The sequence below is a fragment of the Microplitis mediator genome, chromosome 11, assembly GCF_029852145.1.
Source record: "Microplitis mediator isolate UGA2020A chromosome 11, iyMicMedi2.1, whole genome shotgun sequence".
Taxonomy (NCBI): domain Eukaryota; kingdom Metazoa; phylum Arthropoda; class Insecta; order Hymenoptera; family Braconidae; genus Microplitis; species Microplitis mediator.
In genome coordinates, this window is record NC_079979.1 from 7,018,670 (window position 1) to 7,033,994 (window position 15,325).

The 15,325-nt window shown below is 41.4% G+C and overlaps 1 protein-coding gene across 1 annotated transcript; it reads right to left on the minus strand.

Moving 5' to 3' along the window:
* Positions 1-742: 742 nt before the first annotated feature.
* On the minus strand, positions 743-6,169 carry LOC130676890 (uncharacterized). Its single transcript, XM_057483399.1, has one exon. The coding sequence runs from the start codon at positions 6,167-6,169 to the stop codon at positions 743-745; it is 5,427 nt and encodes a 1,808-aa protein (XP_057339382.1).
* Positions 6,170-15,325: the final 9,156 nt, after the last annotated feature.

Sequence of the window (15,325 nt, forward strand, 5' to 3'; positions counted from 1 at the left end):
CAATGTGGCACTTTCATCTCTAAAATTACAATTGTGTTTATTTTACTTAAAATATTTAAAATTAAATTTAAATTAAATTTAAGTAAGGAGATGAGATACTGGGATGCTTAATTGGCGGGATTTAGATGTTGATATGTTAATGATAAATAAATAGTTTTTAACACTTTATTTTTTTTATATATTATTAATAAATTAATAATTTATTATATTTTATATACACTATGTACACTGCACTAATACTTCGGGTATAAATGTTGAGATAAAGTTATTATACGTGGTAACACGCGGTGAGGTGATATAAAGATGGCGGTTGGCGGCAAACCAACAACCACGAGGTGAGATGAAGTTAATTATTTTTAACAATTATTTAAGTTGAGATGAATTTAAATAATCAAAAAATAATAAGTGAAAATTATTCACCTTGTAATTTATATTAAATATGAGATGATATTTGATGATAATCGCGAGATTGCAAAAGATTAAGATAAAGCAAAAAAACACGTGGCACTTGGCGTCGGTGAGTTTTCAATAATGATGGCTTCGCCTTCTTCTTCATCCCCACTTGGATCAGTGGGCGGAGCTTGAGATGAGAATGGGACCGGTGGAGCCGCCTGCGCATGATAACGCGCCGACGCAACTCTATTTAACCGGCCTCAGAGTAGCGACGTGAAACGCAAGCGCGGGAGATTCGAACATTCTCCCCGCCTTCGCCAACTCGTTGGAGAAGATACTGATGAGATGGTTAGAGATGAGAATCTTCCTTGGCGGTTGAGATAGGTAACAAAACCAGCTTAGTGACTGGTCTGGTGAATGATGAGGTGGCAGTCTTGACAGTGACGACTCTGGTAAGACCATCACTACCAGGATGGAGATGAGTAACTCTGGCAAGAGGCCATTTGGATGGTGGATACCTCTCGTCCACTATGAGAACCAATGAACCAATCTGGATATCATGGTGAGATGTATGCCACTTTGAGATGGATTGGTGAGATTGCAGACATTCAGCAGACCAGCGTTCCCAGAAATACTGAAGTCTTTCTTGAATTCGTTGATAAAGTGAGAGACGAGATGTTGGTACACTGGTGAGACAAGGTTCAGGTACTGTGTTGAGTGGCGCACCACGGATAAAATGACCCGGGGTGAGAGCTGAGATGTCCTCAGGGTCATCAGTAAGTGCACTGAGTGGCCTTGAGTTTAATAGAGCCTCAACTTGAGTGAGGAATGTTGAAAAATCCTCATAGGTGAGAAGTAGGTCAGCAATGGTGCGTTGGAGATGATGTTTGACAGATTTTACAGCGGCTTCCCACTTGCCACCCATGTGTGGAGCACCAGGTGGATTAAAAATCCACTGCGTTCCGTCTGAGGTGAGAACTTGCTGGAGATGAGATGATTCGTTGAGTGCACCAGAGAGAAGTTGTTTTAGAATGACATCTGCCCCTTTAAAGTTCGTTCCACAGTCACTGAAAAGGGTTTTGCAGATGCCACGCCGACTTGTGAACCTCCTGAACGCCTTGAGAAATCCCTCTGCAGTGTAATCACTTACAGCTTCCAAGTGAATTGCAGAGGTTGAGAAGCATACAAAGACTGCAATCCAGCCTTTGTAGCAACGTGTACCTCGTCCTTGAAAGTATTTGAGCTGCACAGGCCCAGCGTAGTCTACGCCAGTGCTTTCAAAGACGAGTGAGGGTGAGACTCGAGATGTAGGCAGTTGACCCATCAACTGTTGAGATCGCTGAGCTCTCTGTCTTACACAGACAACACAGCGTTGAATGTGAGATTTAATTGGGATTCTACCCCCAAATATCCAACACTTCTTGCGCACGGCAGCTAGCGTCAGTTGCGTACCTCCATGCATTGTGCGAGCATGCGCATCAGAGATGATGAGATGAGAGAGATGACAATTCTTTGGTAGTATGGGTGGATGCTTGCTGTCCGTGTCGAGATGAGAATTTTGCAGTCGTCCACCAACTCGTACAATATTCGTAGAATCGATGTAAGCGGTGAGACGTGAGAACGGATGAGATTTCAAAAACGGTTTGTTTTGAGATAACTGTGAAATCTCGTTCTTGAAATATTCTTGTTGAGTTATTTTGATCCAGAAGTACAAGGCTGAGTGTAAATCAGCTGGTGTTAGTGGTGAGATGTGAAGAGATGATGCAGGAATTTTCTTGAAGACTGCAACTGCGCGCTGAACAATTGCAGTGACTCTCAGCAATTTTGTGAGACTTGATGATGATTCAAGCAAGTCACCAAGTGGTAAACTTGGACTGGTGACTGCGAGATGAGATTGAGCGGATTTTCGTTCAGTGTCCACTTCAGGATCGTCTTGAGATGTAAATTCTGGCCATTGGTGAGATGGCTCTAGTAACCAGGTTGGACCTGACCACCAGAGATGATGAGATTGAAGTTGAGATGGAGTTAAGCCTCTGGAAGCACAGTCTGCAGGATTTTGTTTTCCTGAGATGAATTGCCAGTTGGCTGCTGGTAGGTTTTGTTGAATGGATTGAACTCTGTTTTTTACAAACTCTTTCCATTTACTTGGTTCTTGTTTGATCCAGACAAGGGCCACCGCTGAGTTTGTCCAGAGATAAACTGGAACATCTTGGAGATTAAGAGTTGTTTGTACGTGTGAGATGAGTTCAGTGAGAAGAAGAGCTGCTGATAATTCGAGACGAGGAATGGTGAGACGTTTCAGTGGTGCAACTCGATTCTTTGCACAGACAAGAGTGATTTTAGCTGGTGTGAGATGATGATGAGTCTTGATATAGACAGCAGCGACCATGGCATGCTGTGACGCATCAGAAAATCCATGTATCTCGATGTTCGAGGTGTCTGATGAGATGTTTAGCCAGCGAGGAATTTTAAGTTGAGATAATTCAGGTAATTCATCTCGGAATTTCTTCCAACGGTGAATTATCTCAGGTGAGAGTGAATCGTCCCATCCAATTTTTTCTAGCCATAGATCTTGCATCAAGATCTTGGCTTTGATGACTACAGGTGAGATGAGTCTCAGTGGATCAAATAACTGGGCTGTTTCAGATAAAATTGATCTTTTGGTGATGGCAGCCTTTTGAGATGTATGACCAGTAAATGTGAGGTGATCTGGTTGACACTTCCAGGAAAGTCCAAGAATTTTGGATGTAGATTCGTTGAACTCGTGTGAATTTGAGATGTTAGATGATGACAATTTGCTGAACTGAGGATGGTTGCTTTTCCACTTGGCTAGTGGAAAACAACCAGCAAGACATATTGCTTCCACTTGAGATGCGATGTTGTTGAGATGATTGACGTTATCAGCGCCTCCACAGATATCATCCACGTAGCTGCCTTTTTCAAAAGGTTCAACAGCTAGTGGATACTTATCTCCTTCATCGATGATCAGCTGTTTGAGAACACGGCCAGCAAGGTATGGTGCTGGACGCGTGCCGTATGTAACGGTGGTGAGATGATATGATTGAGGTTGATTGTCATCATCTACCCAGAGGATCCGTTGATAGTCCCAATCATCTGGGTGAACATTGATTTGACGGAACATCTTTGTGATGTCTGTGGTGAAGATGAATTGGTGTCTTCTGACATACAGTAAGACATCAAAAATGTCAGACTGCAGTTTTGGACCCGTGTGAAGTGTGTCATTGAGTGAGATGCCTGAGGTTGTATTACTGGAGCCGTTGAAAACCACTCTCAGCTTAGTTGTTGTGCTTTCTTCACGAAGAACACCGTGATGAGGTAGATAGTAGGTGATGTGAGATGATTGATATGCATCTGGGACCTTTTGCATGTGACCCATGGCCTCATACTCCGTGAGAAAGTCCTTGTAGAGATGATTAAACTCAGGCTTCTGTGAGATGTTTTTTATTAGTCGATTTAAACACTTGGTGGCAATGTGTATTGAATGTCCAAGCTGCTGAGATGATGATTTAAATGGTAATCGCACGGTATATCTACCAGTGTGATCACGAGAGTGAGTTGATTGAAAGTGAGACTCACATTCAGCTTCTTCTACTGTGAGAGACTCGTTGAGATGCGATGGGACTTCTTCAAGTTGCCAAAACTTGACGATTGAATCATGAAGTTGATCGTTGGATATGAGATGGTGAGATCTGCTTGGTGATTGTTGTGATTGAGATGATACTGGACCAAGTATGGACCAGCCAAAAATTGTTTTGATGGCAACTGGATCACCAAGTGAACCAGTTTGCACTCCAGGTTTAATGATTGTCCCATAGCAATCTGCGCCGATAAGTAGATCAATTTTATCAGACTTAAAATAGTCTGGATCAGCTAATTGCAGATTGTTGAGATGATTCCACGAATGTTTCTTGATTGAAACAGCTGGCAGCTCAGCTGTAAGTTTATTGAGAATGTGTGCAGAGATGATAACACTATCATCAGAGTGAAGTGAGGTGAGTGAGATGTTTACAGCTCCAGATGTACTTCCGGATAATACACTGCCAACTCCAACAATTGGAATTTGAGATGAAATGATGTCAAGTTGACAATTATTGACTATTGTCCGTGATATGAGTGTGAGTTCTGACCCAGGGTCGATGAGAAGGCGGATAATTTGATGATTATCATCTGCGTAGTTGAGAACGGCCTTGGCAGTGGCCAGTAGGACACTGGGTCCTGATATTGCTCTTGAGATGTCATGCGAGTGGTTTATTTGTACTGAGTTAAGTGCTGCTGATTGAGATGATAACTTGACATCATTGATGTCAACTTTTGTTGCACTTGAGGTGAGATGAGAACTGGTTGTCGAGCGTTTGAGATGAGTTGCATCAGCTTCTGACGGTGCATCGCCGTCTGGTTGTGGAGATGATTGGGCTACTGCTGGTGGTGTTGAAGTAGTGGTTTTCTTCTTTGGTGCTGTCTTGACCAAAGCAGCGGCACCATGCAGCATGGAGTGATGCTGTTGTTGACAGTAGGCACACTTTTTCGGGTTGTGACACTGTGAGATGTTGTGAGACCCAATACAATTGATGCATAGGTATCGCTGGGTTACCCACTGATGTCTCTTGTCAGGAGAGTAAGCACGGAACTGGGGACAGTACACAATAAAATGTCCCTGTGAGCACAGCTTACACTGCTTACTCTCTGACGGTGGGCCCTGATTAGCTGGTGCCTGTGATTGAGATGATGATGGTGGGAGGTTAAACGTCTCCGTCTTCGCCTGTTGCAGGTTGTGTACCCGTGCTGCAGGCGGTGGCTTGTTTTGAGGTGATGGTTTGAAAGTTTGTGGTTTTCGTGGGGAAACACCACACTCCATCGCTTCTCTGGCTCGGATTCGACCTTGGAGGAAGGTTCGGAGCTCTGCAAAGGTGGGAAACTCTGTTGTAGCCCCCACACTGACTTCCCAAGCCTCCAAGGTTGCCAGATCTAGTTTGTGTGAGATGAGATGTACGAGGATCTGATCCCACTGGTCGGTTGGTGATCCCAGTGCTTTCAGGGCATCAATGGCTTCAATAGCCGTGCCCAAAACGGTCTTGAGATGCTTTGATGATGATGACTCAGCTGAACGTAGGCTGAAAAGCTTATCCAGTTGAGTTGAGATGAGGAGCCTTTTGTTTTCGTACTGGCTGACAAGTGTGTCCCAGGCCGACTCGAATGACTCTGAGGTGATGCTAATGTTTGAGGTGAGACGAGCTGCTTCACCAACCAAGCATGAGTTGAGATAATGCATCTTTTCGACGTTGGTGAGATTTGGATTTTCACCAATTAGTGATACAAATAAGTCGTGGAAATGTCTCCAGTCCTGGTAATTGCCGGAGAATTTCGGCACGGTGATGGTCGGTAACGACGTGCGATGGTGAGATGATTGGATCATGCTTGAGTTGGCCAGATCGCTGCCGTGAGATGGTAACCTTGCTTCAATGTCCGCGATGCGGGTGTGGAGGCCGTCTGAAGCAGCCTGATACTGTTTGAGAGTGATCTCAAAGGACCCGTCAGTGAAGTATTTGTGCTCCACTGTGACGTCCGTTTTGGACGAGAGCAACTTCTCGTGATCAGCTTCAAATTTCTCCCAATAGGTGGTGAGAAGTTTGAGTTTGGCTGTGGCAGCAGACAGTGGTAGTGTCTCAAACACACCGGCTTCTGCAGCCGCAGAAAGAGATGATATGAATGACATGCGGCCAGCTTGCATCGCAAGTTTGTTTTGAACTGCAGCCATTTTATGATTGAGATGTACGTAGTAGCTGTAATTAAAGTGATATGAGAAACACAAAACAGAAACTAGTAATTAAATAATAACCCAGAACAAACAGACAGTAGCTGGTGATGACTGGTGTTGAGATGCAGCGATGTGTGTTGAGAACGTTGAGATGTTGGTTGATAGTGAGAGATGATGCAATCACTAACACGATGCACTGGTCACTTCACAAAGTGTAATTTGCACTATTGTGTCCCTTAGCACTTTTTCCACCAATGCAGTACCACGTCCAGGGTACTCAGCAATGCACTGGTGTTGAACTGACCTTGAGATGCACTTGTTTTAGGTGAACTTTTCACTGAATTTAACACCAATTAAGCAATCCGGCTCGAAGGACCAATGTTTATTTTACTTAAAATATTTAAAATTAAATTTAAATTAAATTTAAGTAAGGAGATGAGATACTGGGATGCTTAATTGGCGGGATTTAGATGTTGATATGTTAATGATAAATAAATAGTTTTTAACACTTTATTTTTTTTATATATTATTAATAAATTAATAATTTATTATATTTTATATACACTATGTACACTGCACTAATACTTCGGGTATAAATGTTGAGATAAAGTTATTATACGTGGTAACACGCGGTGAGGTGATATAAAGATGGCGGTTGGCGGCAAACCAACAACCACGAGGTGAGATGAAGTTAATTATTTTTAACAATTATTTAAGTTGAGATGAATTTAAATAATCAAAAAATAATAAGTGAAAATTATTCACCTTGTAATTTATATTAAATATGAGATGATATTTGATGATAATCGCGAGATTGCAAAAGATTAAGATAAAGCAAAAAAACACGTGGCACTTGGCGTCGGTGAGTTTTCAATAATGATGGCTTCGCCTTCTTCTTCATCCCCACTTGGATCAGTGGGCGGAGCTTGAGATGAGAATGGGACCGGTGGAGCCGCCTGCGCATGATAACGCGCCGACGCAACTCTATTTAACCGGCCTCAGAGTAGCGACGTGAAACGCAAGCGCGGGAGATTCGAACAAATTGAAAATCGAACTTTCAATCCAGACGTTATAAAAAAATTTTTAATAGAACCCTTGAATTGGAGTAATTCCATTATTAATTAGTAATTAGTAATTTTAATATATATATTACTAATTAGTTTAATAATTGATAATTTAAATATATAAATTTCTAATTATTCAAATAATTGATAATTTAAACATATAAATTACTAATTATTCGAATAATTGATAATTGACACAGTTAAATTAATAATTATTCTAATAATTAGTAATTACAATAATTTAATTACTAATTATGGCAATAATTAGGATTTAGAAAAATACAATTACTAATTTTCTAACAATGAATAATTCATAGAATCCCAGTATTAAATATCCAAATAATTCTCAATATTGACGCTGAAATTACTGATTACTAAAGTATCAAAAAAAATAATGAAAAATATTATTAATTTTTTAAATAACGAGTAATTAAAAATCTAAAATTTCTATTTTGCCGATCACTGTTGCCATCTGCGAATGGTTTCTTTTTTGAGGGAGACAAGGCCTTCTTCGTCATCTGGCTGCACGGTCACGGTTCCAAGGGTTGCCTGTTTGCCAGTACGAAGATTGTAACGGGCGCAACGTTCGTCAATCACAAGCTGAATGGGCACTGCCCCTGCAACTACACAAAGTCCCTCATACGATGCCGTCTTGTATGAACACGTCATCGTAATCAGGGCTCGACGTTGCAAGGCCCTGAGAGCCTTCCATTCCTCCACTCCACATAGGTCACTCCAGCCTGCTGCCGCATAAGTGACAACGGGCAGGAAGTAGCCCTTGTAGATGGTGGACATAACCGGAAAGCGCAGTCCCCATTCAGTCCGTGCGAGACGGCGTAAACGACCAAAAGTTTTGTCTAATTTCGCGCGCCTTGTCTTTATATGTGTAGTTGGTTTGAGGTCCTGGTCGAAGTGTACCCCTAAGTATCTAACGCTCTTTTTGAAAGCTATCTTTGTTTTACCTATTACGATTTTCGGTGGCTTTGAATCATACTTGGGCTTTTTCTGTCTTTTCGCTTCGTAGGGGTACGGACCTTTGTCCTTGCGTGGACTGCGTCGGGTGTAATCTCTCTTAAGGAATATCGCTTCGGTCTTGGACTCCGACAGCGTGAGTTTTGCGGAACGACACCATTCCAGTATCGAATCTACCGTCCCTTGTGCTTTCCTCTCGATGTCCACTCGTGAAGTTCCCTCTATGATGACGAGGAGGTCGTCAGCATAGGCTACAAATTTACTCCCGTGATCTGATAATTCTAATTCCTTAAGCAAGTCATCGAACATAATGTTCCAAAATAATGGCCCCAGAACTGATCCCTGTGGACACCCCCTAGTTGGCTTTTTCTTTTCCCACCCGAATCCCCATGAAAGTCCCACTGTCCTGTCTTCAAAGTAACTTTGCACTACCCTGTAAACGTTCTTGGGGCATTCCCGCTTCTTCAAACCCTCGAGCACTCGCGGCCACCACACGTTGTCAAAGGCGCCAGAAATATCGAAGAGAAGTCCGATTGCCAGATTCTCTGTTGTCGAATCTAGCAAGCGGCGCATCTCAACGATTGCATCTTCAGTTGACCTTTTGGCCATAAAACCAAATTGTTGACTGGAAATCTTATCCCCAGCTAAGACTGTGGTGGTGAGTCTCGACTTTAGCAATCTCTCAAATACCTTCCCGATAACCGAAAGTAAACATATTGGCCTATAAGATTTTGGGTCACTCGCGTCTTTGTCACTGCTCTTAAGGAGCATAATAATCCCACCCTCTTTCCATGTGGTAGGGAAAACTCCAAGCTCTAGGCATCTATTATATAATTCTAAAAATTCCCTTGATAAAATGACTCCCGCCCTTCTGATAACCTCGTTTTCTACTAGGTCTGGCCCGGGTGCTTTCTTGTTTTTAAGGGTTTTCAAAATTCTGTATAATTCGCGCGAGGTGAATAAATCGGCGTCCGCGGTGTCTGGTGGCGTCTCTGAATTCTCTCGGGTTTCTTTCTGTTCCTCTGTCTCTTCGTCTGGTTTGTCGTCTACAATGTGTGTGTTGAGAAAGCAGCTAGCTGTGTCCTTAAAGCTTTCTGTGGAACGCCCGTCACGCCAGAGTGTGGTGAGCACTCTGTTAACTCGGTGTTTGTCTGCCTGGAGCTTGTAAACGATGCCCCAGTGCTCCTTGTTACCGTTCGACGTGACAAACTCTCGCCAGCTGTTTTCTCTCTGTCTCTTAATGTGTTTTGAGTATGTCTTGCAAAGTCGTAAGTAAGTCTCTTTAAGTTCTGTCTTTTTTCCTTCGTCTGTCTCCCTCTGAAATCCCCTTCTGGCTTTGTAAACCACTCTCTTTTCCCTTGTCAGTTCCCTGGTCCACCACGGGTATGATTTTACGTGCGGCTTCTTCCGCGGGATAGCAAATTCACATGACTCTATAATGGTTTTAGTAAGTGCATCGGTATACCTTTCCACGTCCTCGACCGTTTCCAGCACTAGGCCCTCAAGATTCACTCTTGCGAGTTCTGGTAGTTTCTCGCGGAACTTTTCCCAGTCGGCCAACGCAATGTTGAACCGCTTAGGATCTGCCCCATCGAGACCCTCCCATTTTTTTATATAGTGGAAACCTAAAACATGCAAACCTCTCAATAAGACAATTTATAGATAAATTGAGAAAAATATAGATAGCCCGAACTGGGAATCGAACCCAGACCAATTCGGTAACGCGCCGAGTGCTCTACCAGTTGAGCTATCCGGCCCTATACTATATTCCGTTCAATTTGATCTATAACTTATTGAGCCACACCGTCCTTCTTACGGTAATACACCATTTTATATAGTGGAAACCTAAAACATGCAAACCTCTCAATAAGACAATTTATAGATAAATTGAGAAAAATATAGATAGCCCGAACTGGGAATCGAACCCAGACCAATTCGGTAACGCGCCGAGTGCTCTACCAGTTGAGCTATCCGGCCCTATACTATATTCCGTTCAATTTGATCTATAACTTATTGAGCCACACCGTCCTTCTTACGGTAATACACCATTTTATATAGTGGAAACCTAAAACATCTCTTGGAATTCCTAGGCTGATATTGATCGCATAGTGGTCGGTACTTTGCACCCACTCGCGTTTGATGGACCAGTCCCGTACGTACCGTGCAAGTTTTGGGGTGGCTAAGGTAACATCTATGTACGACTCCCCTGAGACCCAAGAATAAGTTGGACCCTCCCTTTTTACGTTTAAAACCTCTAACCCGTTATCATCTATGAAATCCTCTAATTTTTCTCCCTTTTCATTTGTTTCTGTGCCCCATCGTGTTGATCTTGCATTCGCGTCCATCCCAAATAAAACTTTGTTTCCTCTTAGTGCCTGTGCTACCTTTTCCAATTGCGTGATGTGAACCTCTATTTCGTCTCGACACTGGAAATATGACGATACCACATAGAAAGAGATGCCTGGACCCACAATTTGAGCACATACGCAGTGCGCGGTGCTTAGTTGCGAAATGTGTATCATTTTGTACCTTGGATTAGTTAGACAAATGGCCGCAAATGGCCTCTCCCCGGTTGTAGCAGCAATTTGTACATTGCTGCCAAAACCGGGTATTTTAAAACATTTATTACTTGCAACTGCGTATGGCTCTTGCAAAAGGAGGACATCAATACGTTCCTCCTCCCACAAGGCACCTGTCTCCAGTGTTCCCGCTTTATCATTTCGCAAGTTCAGCTGCAAGACTCGAAGACCTTCCGCGTTGAATCCTCTCTCACCTCCTTCTCTCTCTACTGTTATCGGAATTGGGGGGGGGGGGGGGGTTGAATTTCCTTTACCGTACCGAGCCCTTCTGTTGTTTCCTCTCCTGTTGCGAGCCCACCGTGGGCATAGTTACTCGACCCCGGACACGTACGTCGGCTTGTGTCCCACGAACAATTTGTACCGTTTACTACTGAATCTACTTTAAGTGTTGAGTCCCGTTTCGCGTTTACTAATTTCCTCGGTCGCGTGATTTTACCCGTGCGCGTCCGCGATTCCCGATTCTCGTGCCGACGATTAACGGAAGTACCAGGGGGCTTAGCGATCAAATTTCCAACCATAACAACCCGGCTTGCCACTCTGGCACTTCTTCGAACGAGCGTGTTGTTGATCGTCGTCGATGATGATGATGGTGATGTCCAGGTGTCTTCCATTGGTTTGATTCGTTTTAAGACCACCATGGGATTCCTCTCCCATGCGGACCGATCCCGCATATCCGAATGCCGGTCCAATGCGGATAATTTTACATGAGAGGAGAAAGCCATGGTTATTATTTTTGCTGTTTGAGTCGCTAAACTCTTTGTTGTGCCTGTAGGGAAAAGAAAAGTTTGGTGTGGCTGCTACCTGTGAAAGAAAAAAGCATGATTAGTGTTTTGGGGAGGGAAGGATAGGGTTAAGTTTTGTCTGTGGGCTGATACTTAGACGAGATTCCCCTGAGAAATTTTTATACTTATTGCTTTCGCAATTTTAGGATAATCAAAAATTTTTGCAGGGCCTGGGCCTATTGGAGGTGGTATCAGTCCACTGTCGACATATAATAGCTTTTGACTATCATTGCATTCAAAAAAATCGATTAAAGTGAAAAAAACTGCCTTAGGTCCAGGGACCATAAGACAGTAAATCCACATATAATCAATTTAAAATCGATTAAAGTGAGAAATTTCGCCCTATGTTGCAGGACATAAAGCTAGTTAATCACTTCTATATTCAAAATCGATTAAAGTGAAATGCCTGCCCCCGGAGGGAACAGGCCTTATGTTTCACTATTATATATATTCAACAGTCATTCAAGTTTTTCCATATGTTTTGAGTGATTGGAATCACCTTTAGGGTTGGCAGCGTTGGGCTGCTCACCCAAGCCGATATGTGTTCTGTTCTGCCCCACTAGAACATACTTGCACATCAGCTGATACATTCCGCTTCATTACTTCCTGCTCGTAGTTTCCGTAACAGAGGTCCACAGCGTTGTACAAGTACAAATTATAACATGCTCATTTTCAGATTGGGGCGGCCTAGAAGCCTCCGAAGTAAACATGCGCCGTTTCTCCTAAGTTACTTTCACCAGAATTATTTGCGTGGAAGCAATAAAGTAGAATGCCTGTCCTGACCCATGTCCCTCCTATTCAGCTTGAGAGCTGTTCTTTCTAAGGAAGAGACTCGGGACGGCTGAGAGTACCCGCTCAGGCTTGTGTAACCCTGGTGGGTCCACAAGATCGTGGTACTTGAGGTTTTTAAGCCTCTAGGCATATAGTTAAATACTAACTCAGGTCTGTGTAACTTTCTTGAGTCCACAGAATCGTAGTACTCTGCTATCGCATGTGTAGCCACTCCGGCTTGTGTAACGCCTAGGCCCACAAGATCGGACTACACTATCACTTTAAGAACCATTTAAAGTATCTTTTTAAGGAATTAGTTGATGTACAAGTACGCCAATTTTGTATGAACATTGTTCATTCATTAATAATATATATATGCGCGCGCGCACACGCACACACACACCTCAAATGTATTCTTCTCTGGCCCCGACGTTTTTGGGGAGAGTTGTTTTGCCCTCTCAAGAGTTTTTAAACTCTTGTTCTTATTTAGTATCGGAAATAATATTCGAAAGTCATAAGTCGCTTAGACGAAGTAAACGACATGACGTCTTAGTTTATTTCTTTGATACACTGTTTACATCAAAGTGCGCGCATACGCATACGCACACACACACACATATAGGTATTTTATACCTTTTCGATATATACATATATATATATATATATATATATATATACATATATATTTTCTATTATTTATCTATCTAGATCCCTTAGATAGTTAAGTGGACTCTTAGAGCCTTCCACTTTCTTGGACGTCTTGCAACATCAATAAATCCCTTTGGATCGGCAGTGACGTCGTTAGTTTCCCTTTCGGTACTCGTGGTGGCAACCACGAAGAGGTGACGTTTGCTTGTCCGGCCCATATTGGCCACTTTTAGACCATGCCACCTTTTAAACGGGAAAGGGGATACCCCTTTGTGATATCTCGATTTTAAAGCTATCTGGCTGGAATTTGGTGAGGATTTTTTTTTATTATATGCTACGTCCGCCGCTTAGATTTAAATTAATTATCCGGGATTTCTCCCTTTGGTAGCGATAGAAAAATTTAACAAGCAATTTGGAGGATGAGGACAACAGTAAAGAATACGAGGAAGGTTTTCACTTCCTATATTTATTATTTAATGTGGGTTTTTCTAAGAGTTCGAACCCAAGCGCCTTCGAGCTGGACCACATTGCATTTATAAATCGATCAATAGAGAGAAAATGTTTTAAATGTCTCTCACTTACCTTTAGTGGATTCTTTCTTCTAATACGGCAGGCTTTTATCCCTCCAGAACTTTGCAGCTCACTCGGCCTCTTCCTGAATGGAATTGGTTGAATAGGTGCGGCTGGGGTTGTAGGATAAAATCTTATGTGCTACTTTTGAATGAAACTTTGAAGGTTGAAGTTATGATCTCTAGTCTTTTTATTAAACGTTTCAGTTACAATATTTTTAATTGAACTTCACTTATACACTATACTTTTCACAAATTTTTAGAATACAATTTTATTGTATTATACGTCTTTGTTGGGCCCGAAGGCTATTATGCGCAGAACTGAATCGACTCGAGATCGGATTAAAATTTATTTTTATTTTGTATCACTATTCAATCGAACCGAATTTTTAATAGATGTTTGATAATTTTTAATAGATAATTTGGATTCAGTTATTGACTTTTCAACGCACACGCGGATTCCTGCAATAACTCAATTTAATAGAATTTTAGTTTAAGGATCTTACTGACTTTTCGAAACAAACGCGGATTTCTGCAGTAAAATTGAATGATTTTTATATAGATTTTTATTTAAATATTCCCTATTGACTTTTCGACGCGAACGCGGATTCCTGCAATAGGGTTCTCATCAAAAAGATAAAATTTCTCTTATTGATTTTTCGATGCAAACGCGGATTCCTGCAATAAAATTTACGAAATTTTCGCGTTTTCGTTATTCGCGGTCCGTAGAGCTCAAGATCACGAGATCTGATAGTCAACTAAGGCCCTGAGCCATGGTGCTCAGGCTATTTAAAAACTTTTGATTGATGTTTGGTGGGAGTAATTAAATTGCTGCCATTGGTGGGAAATGACCACAAGTTTTTATTTATTTGTCAATCGTTATTGCAGAAATCGTCGCTCTACTTTTATACGCATGAGTAATGGTAATACTGACGCTGTGTTTTCGCGTGCTTTTGTAAAGAGGAGTTTCGTAAATTTATTTTTGAAATGAAATAAATTAAATAAAAAAAAAAATTTATTGGACATAATATATCCCCCGGAGAGTAAGAGGGTTGCAAAACTCTCTTGCTTTCCTACACAAAATGTCTCCTTTTTCTCAAAAGGTCGCGATAACGCTTACAAAAAAAAGAGTTTTAGATGATATGTATATATATTAGGGTGTGCCAAAAAAAATCGGTAATTTTTTTTTTGACTCTCCCACGAAAAATTTGTCTGTCAGCTCTAAAAAAAAATTCAGGTGAAATTTCAGCCCTTAATTTCAATTTTAAGAGGTCCATTATCGATCTCAAAGTTTTCCCATTTAAATAACATGGGAAAACTATTTTTTTACATTATTTATGGCTGCAAACTGTGAAGATTTTTTTTTTTTTTAAATTATTGATCAGTAAACCTTCTTAAGCAATAAATTGTCTACAAATAAGTCCAAAGAATCAAATCTGTGCACTCAATATTTCGTCTATTAATGACGTTAGAATATGCGAATTTCACGAAAATTCATTATTTTTACATCTGGAAACTAAACTGTTGGTTGTAGAAAAAAAAGTTAAATGATAATTTTGGAGTACATTTGATTCTCTACAAAATTGTCGTTATGACTTCTTCTGTATGATGAACAGTTCAATAGTTACGAACTCTTGAAGTCTCATTATTTGAATTATTAACTTATAACAATTAAAGGATTGAGTATAGAGACAACAGTTATTTGAAAATTCGGTAAAAAATCCCATTCACTACGAATATACGCGGAAATTTAATGTTCCACAGCTCGATA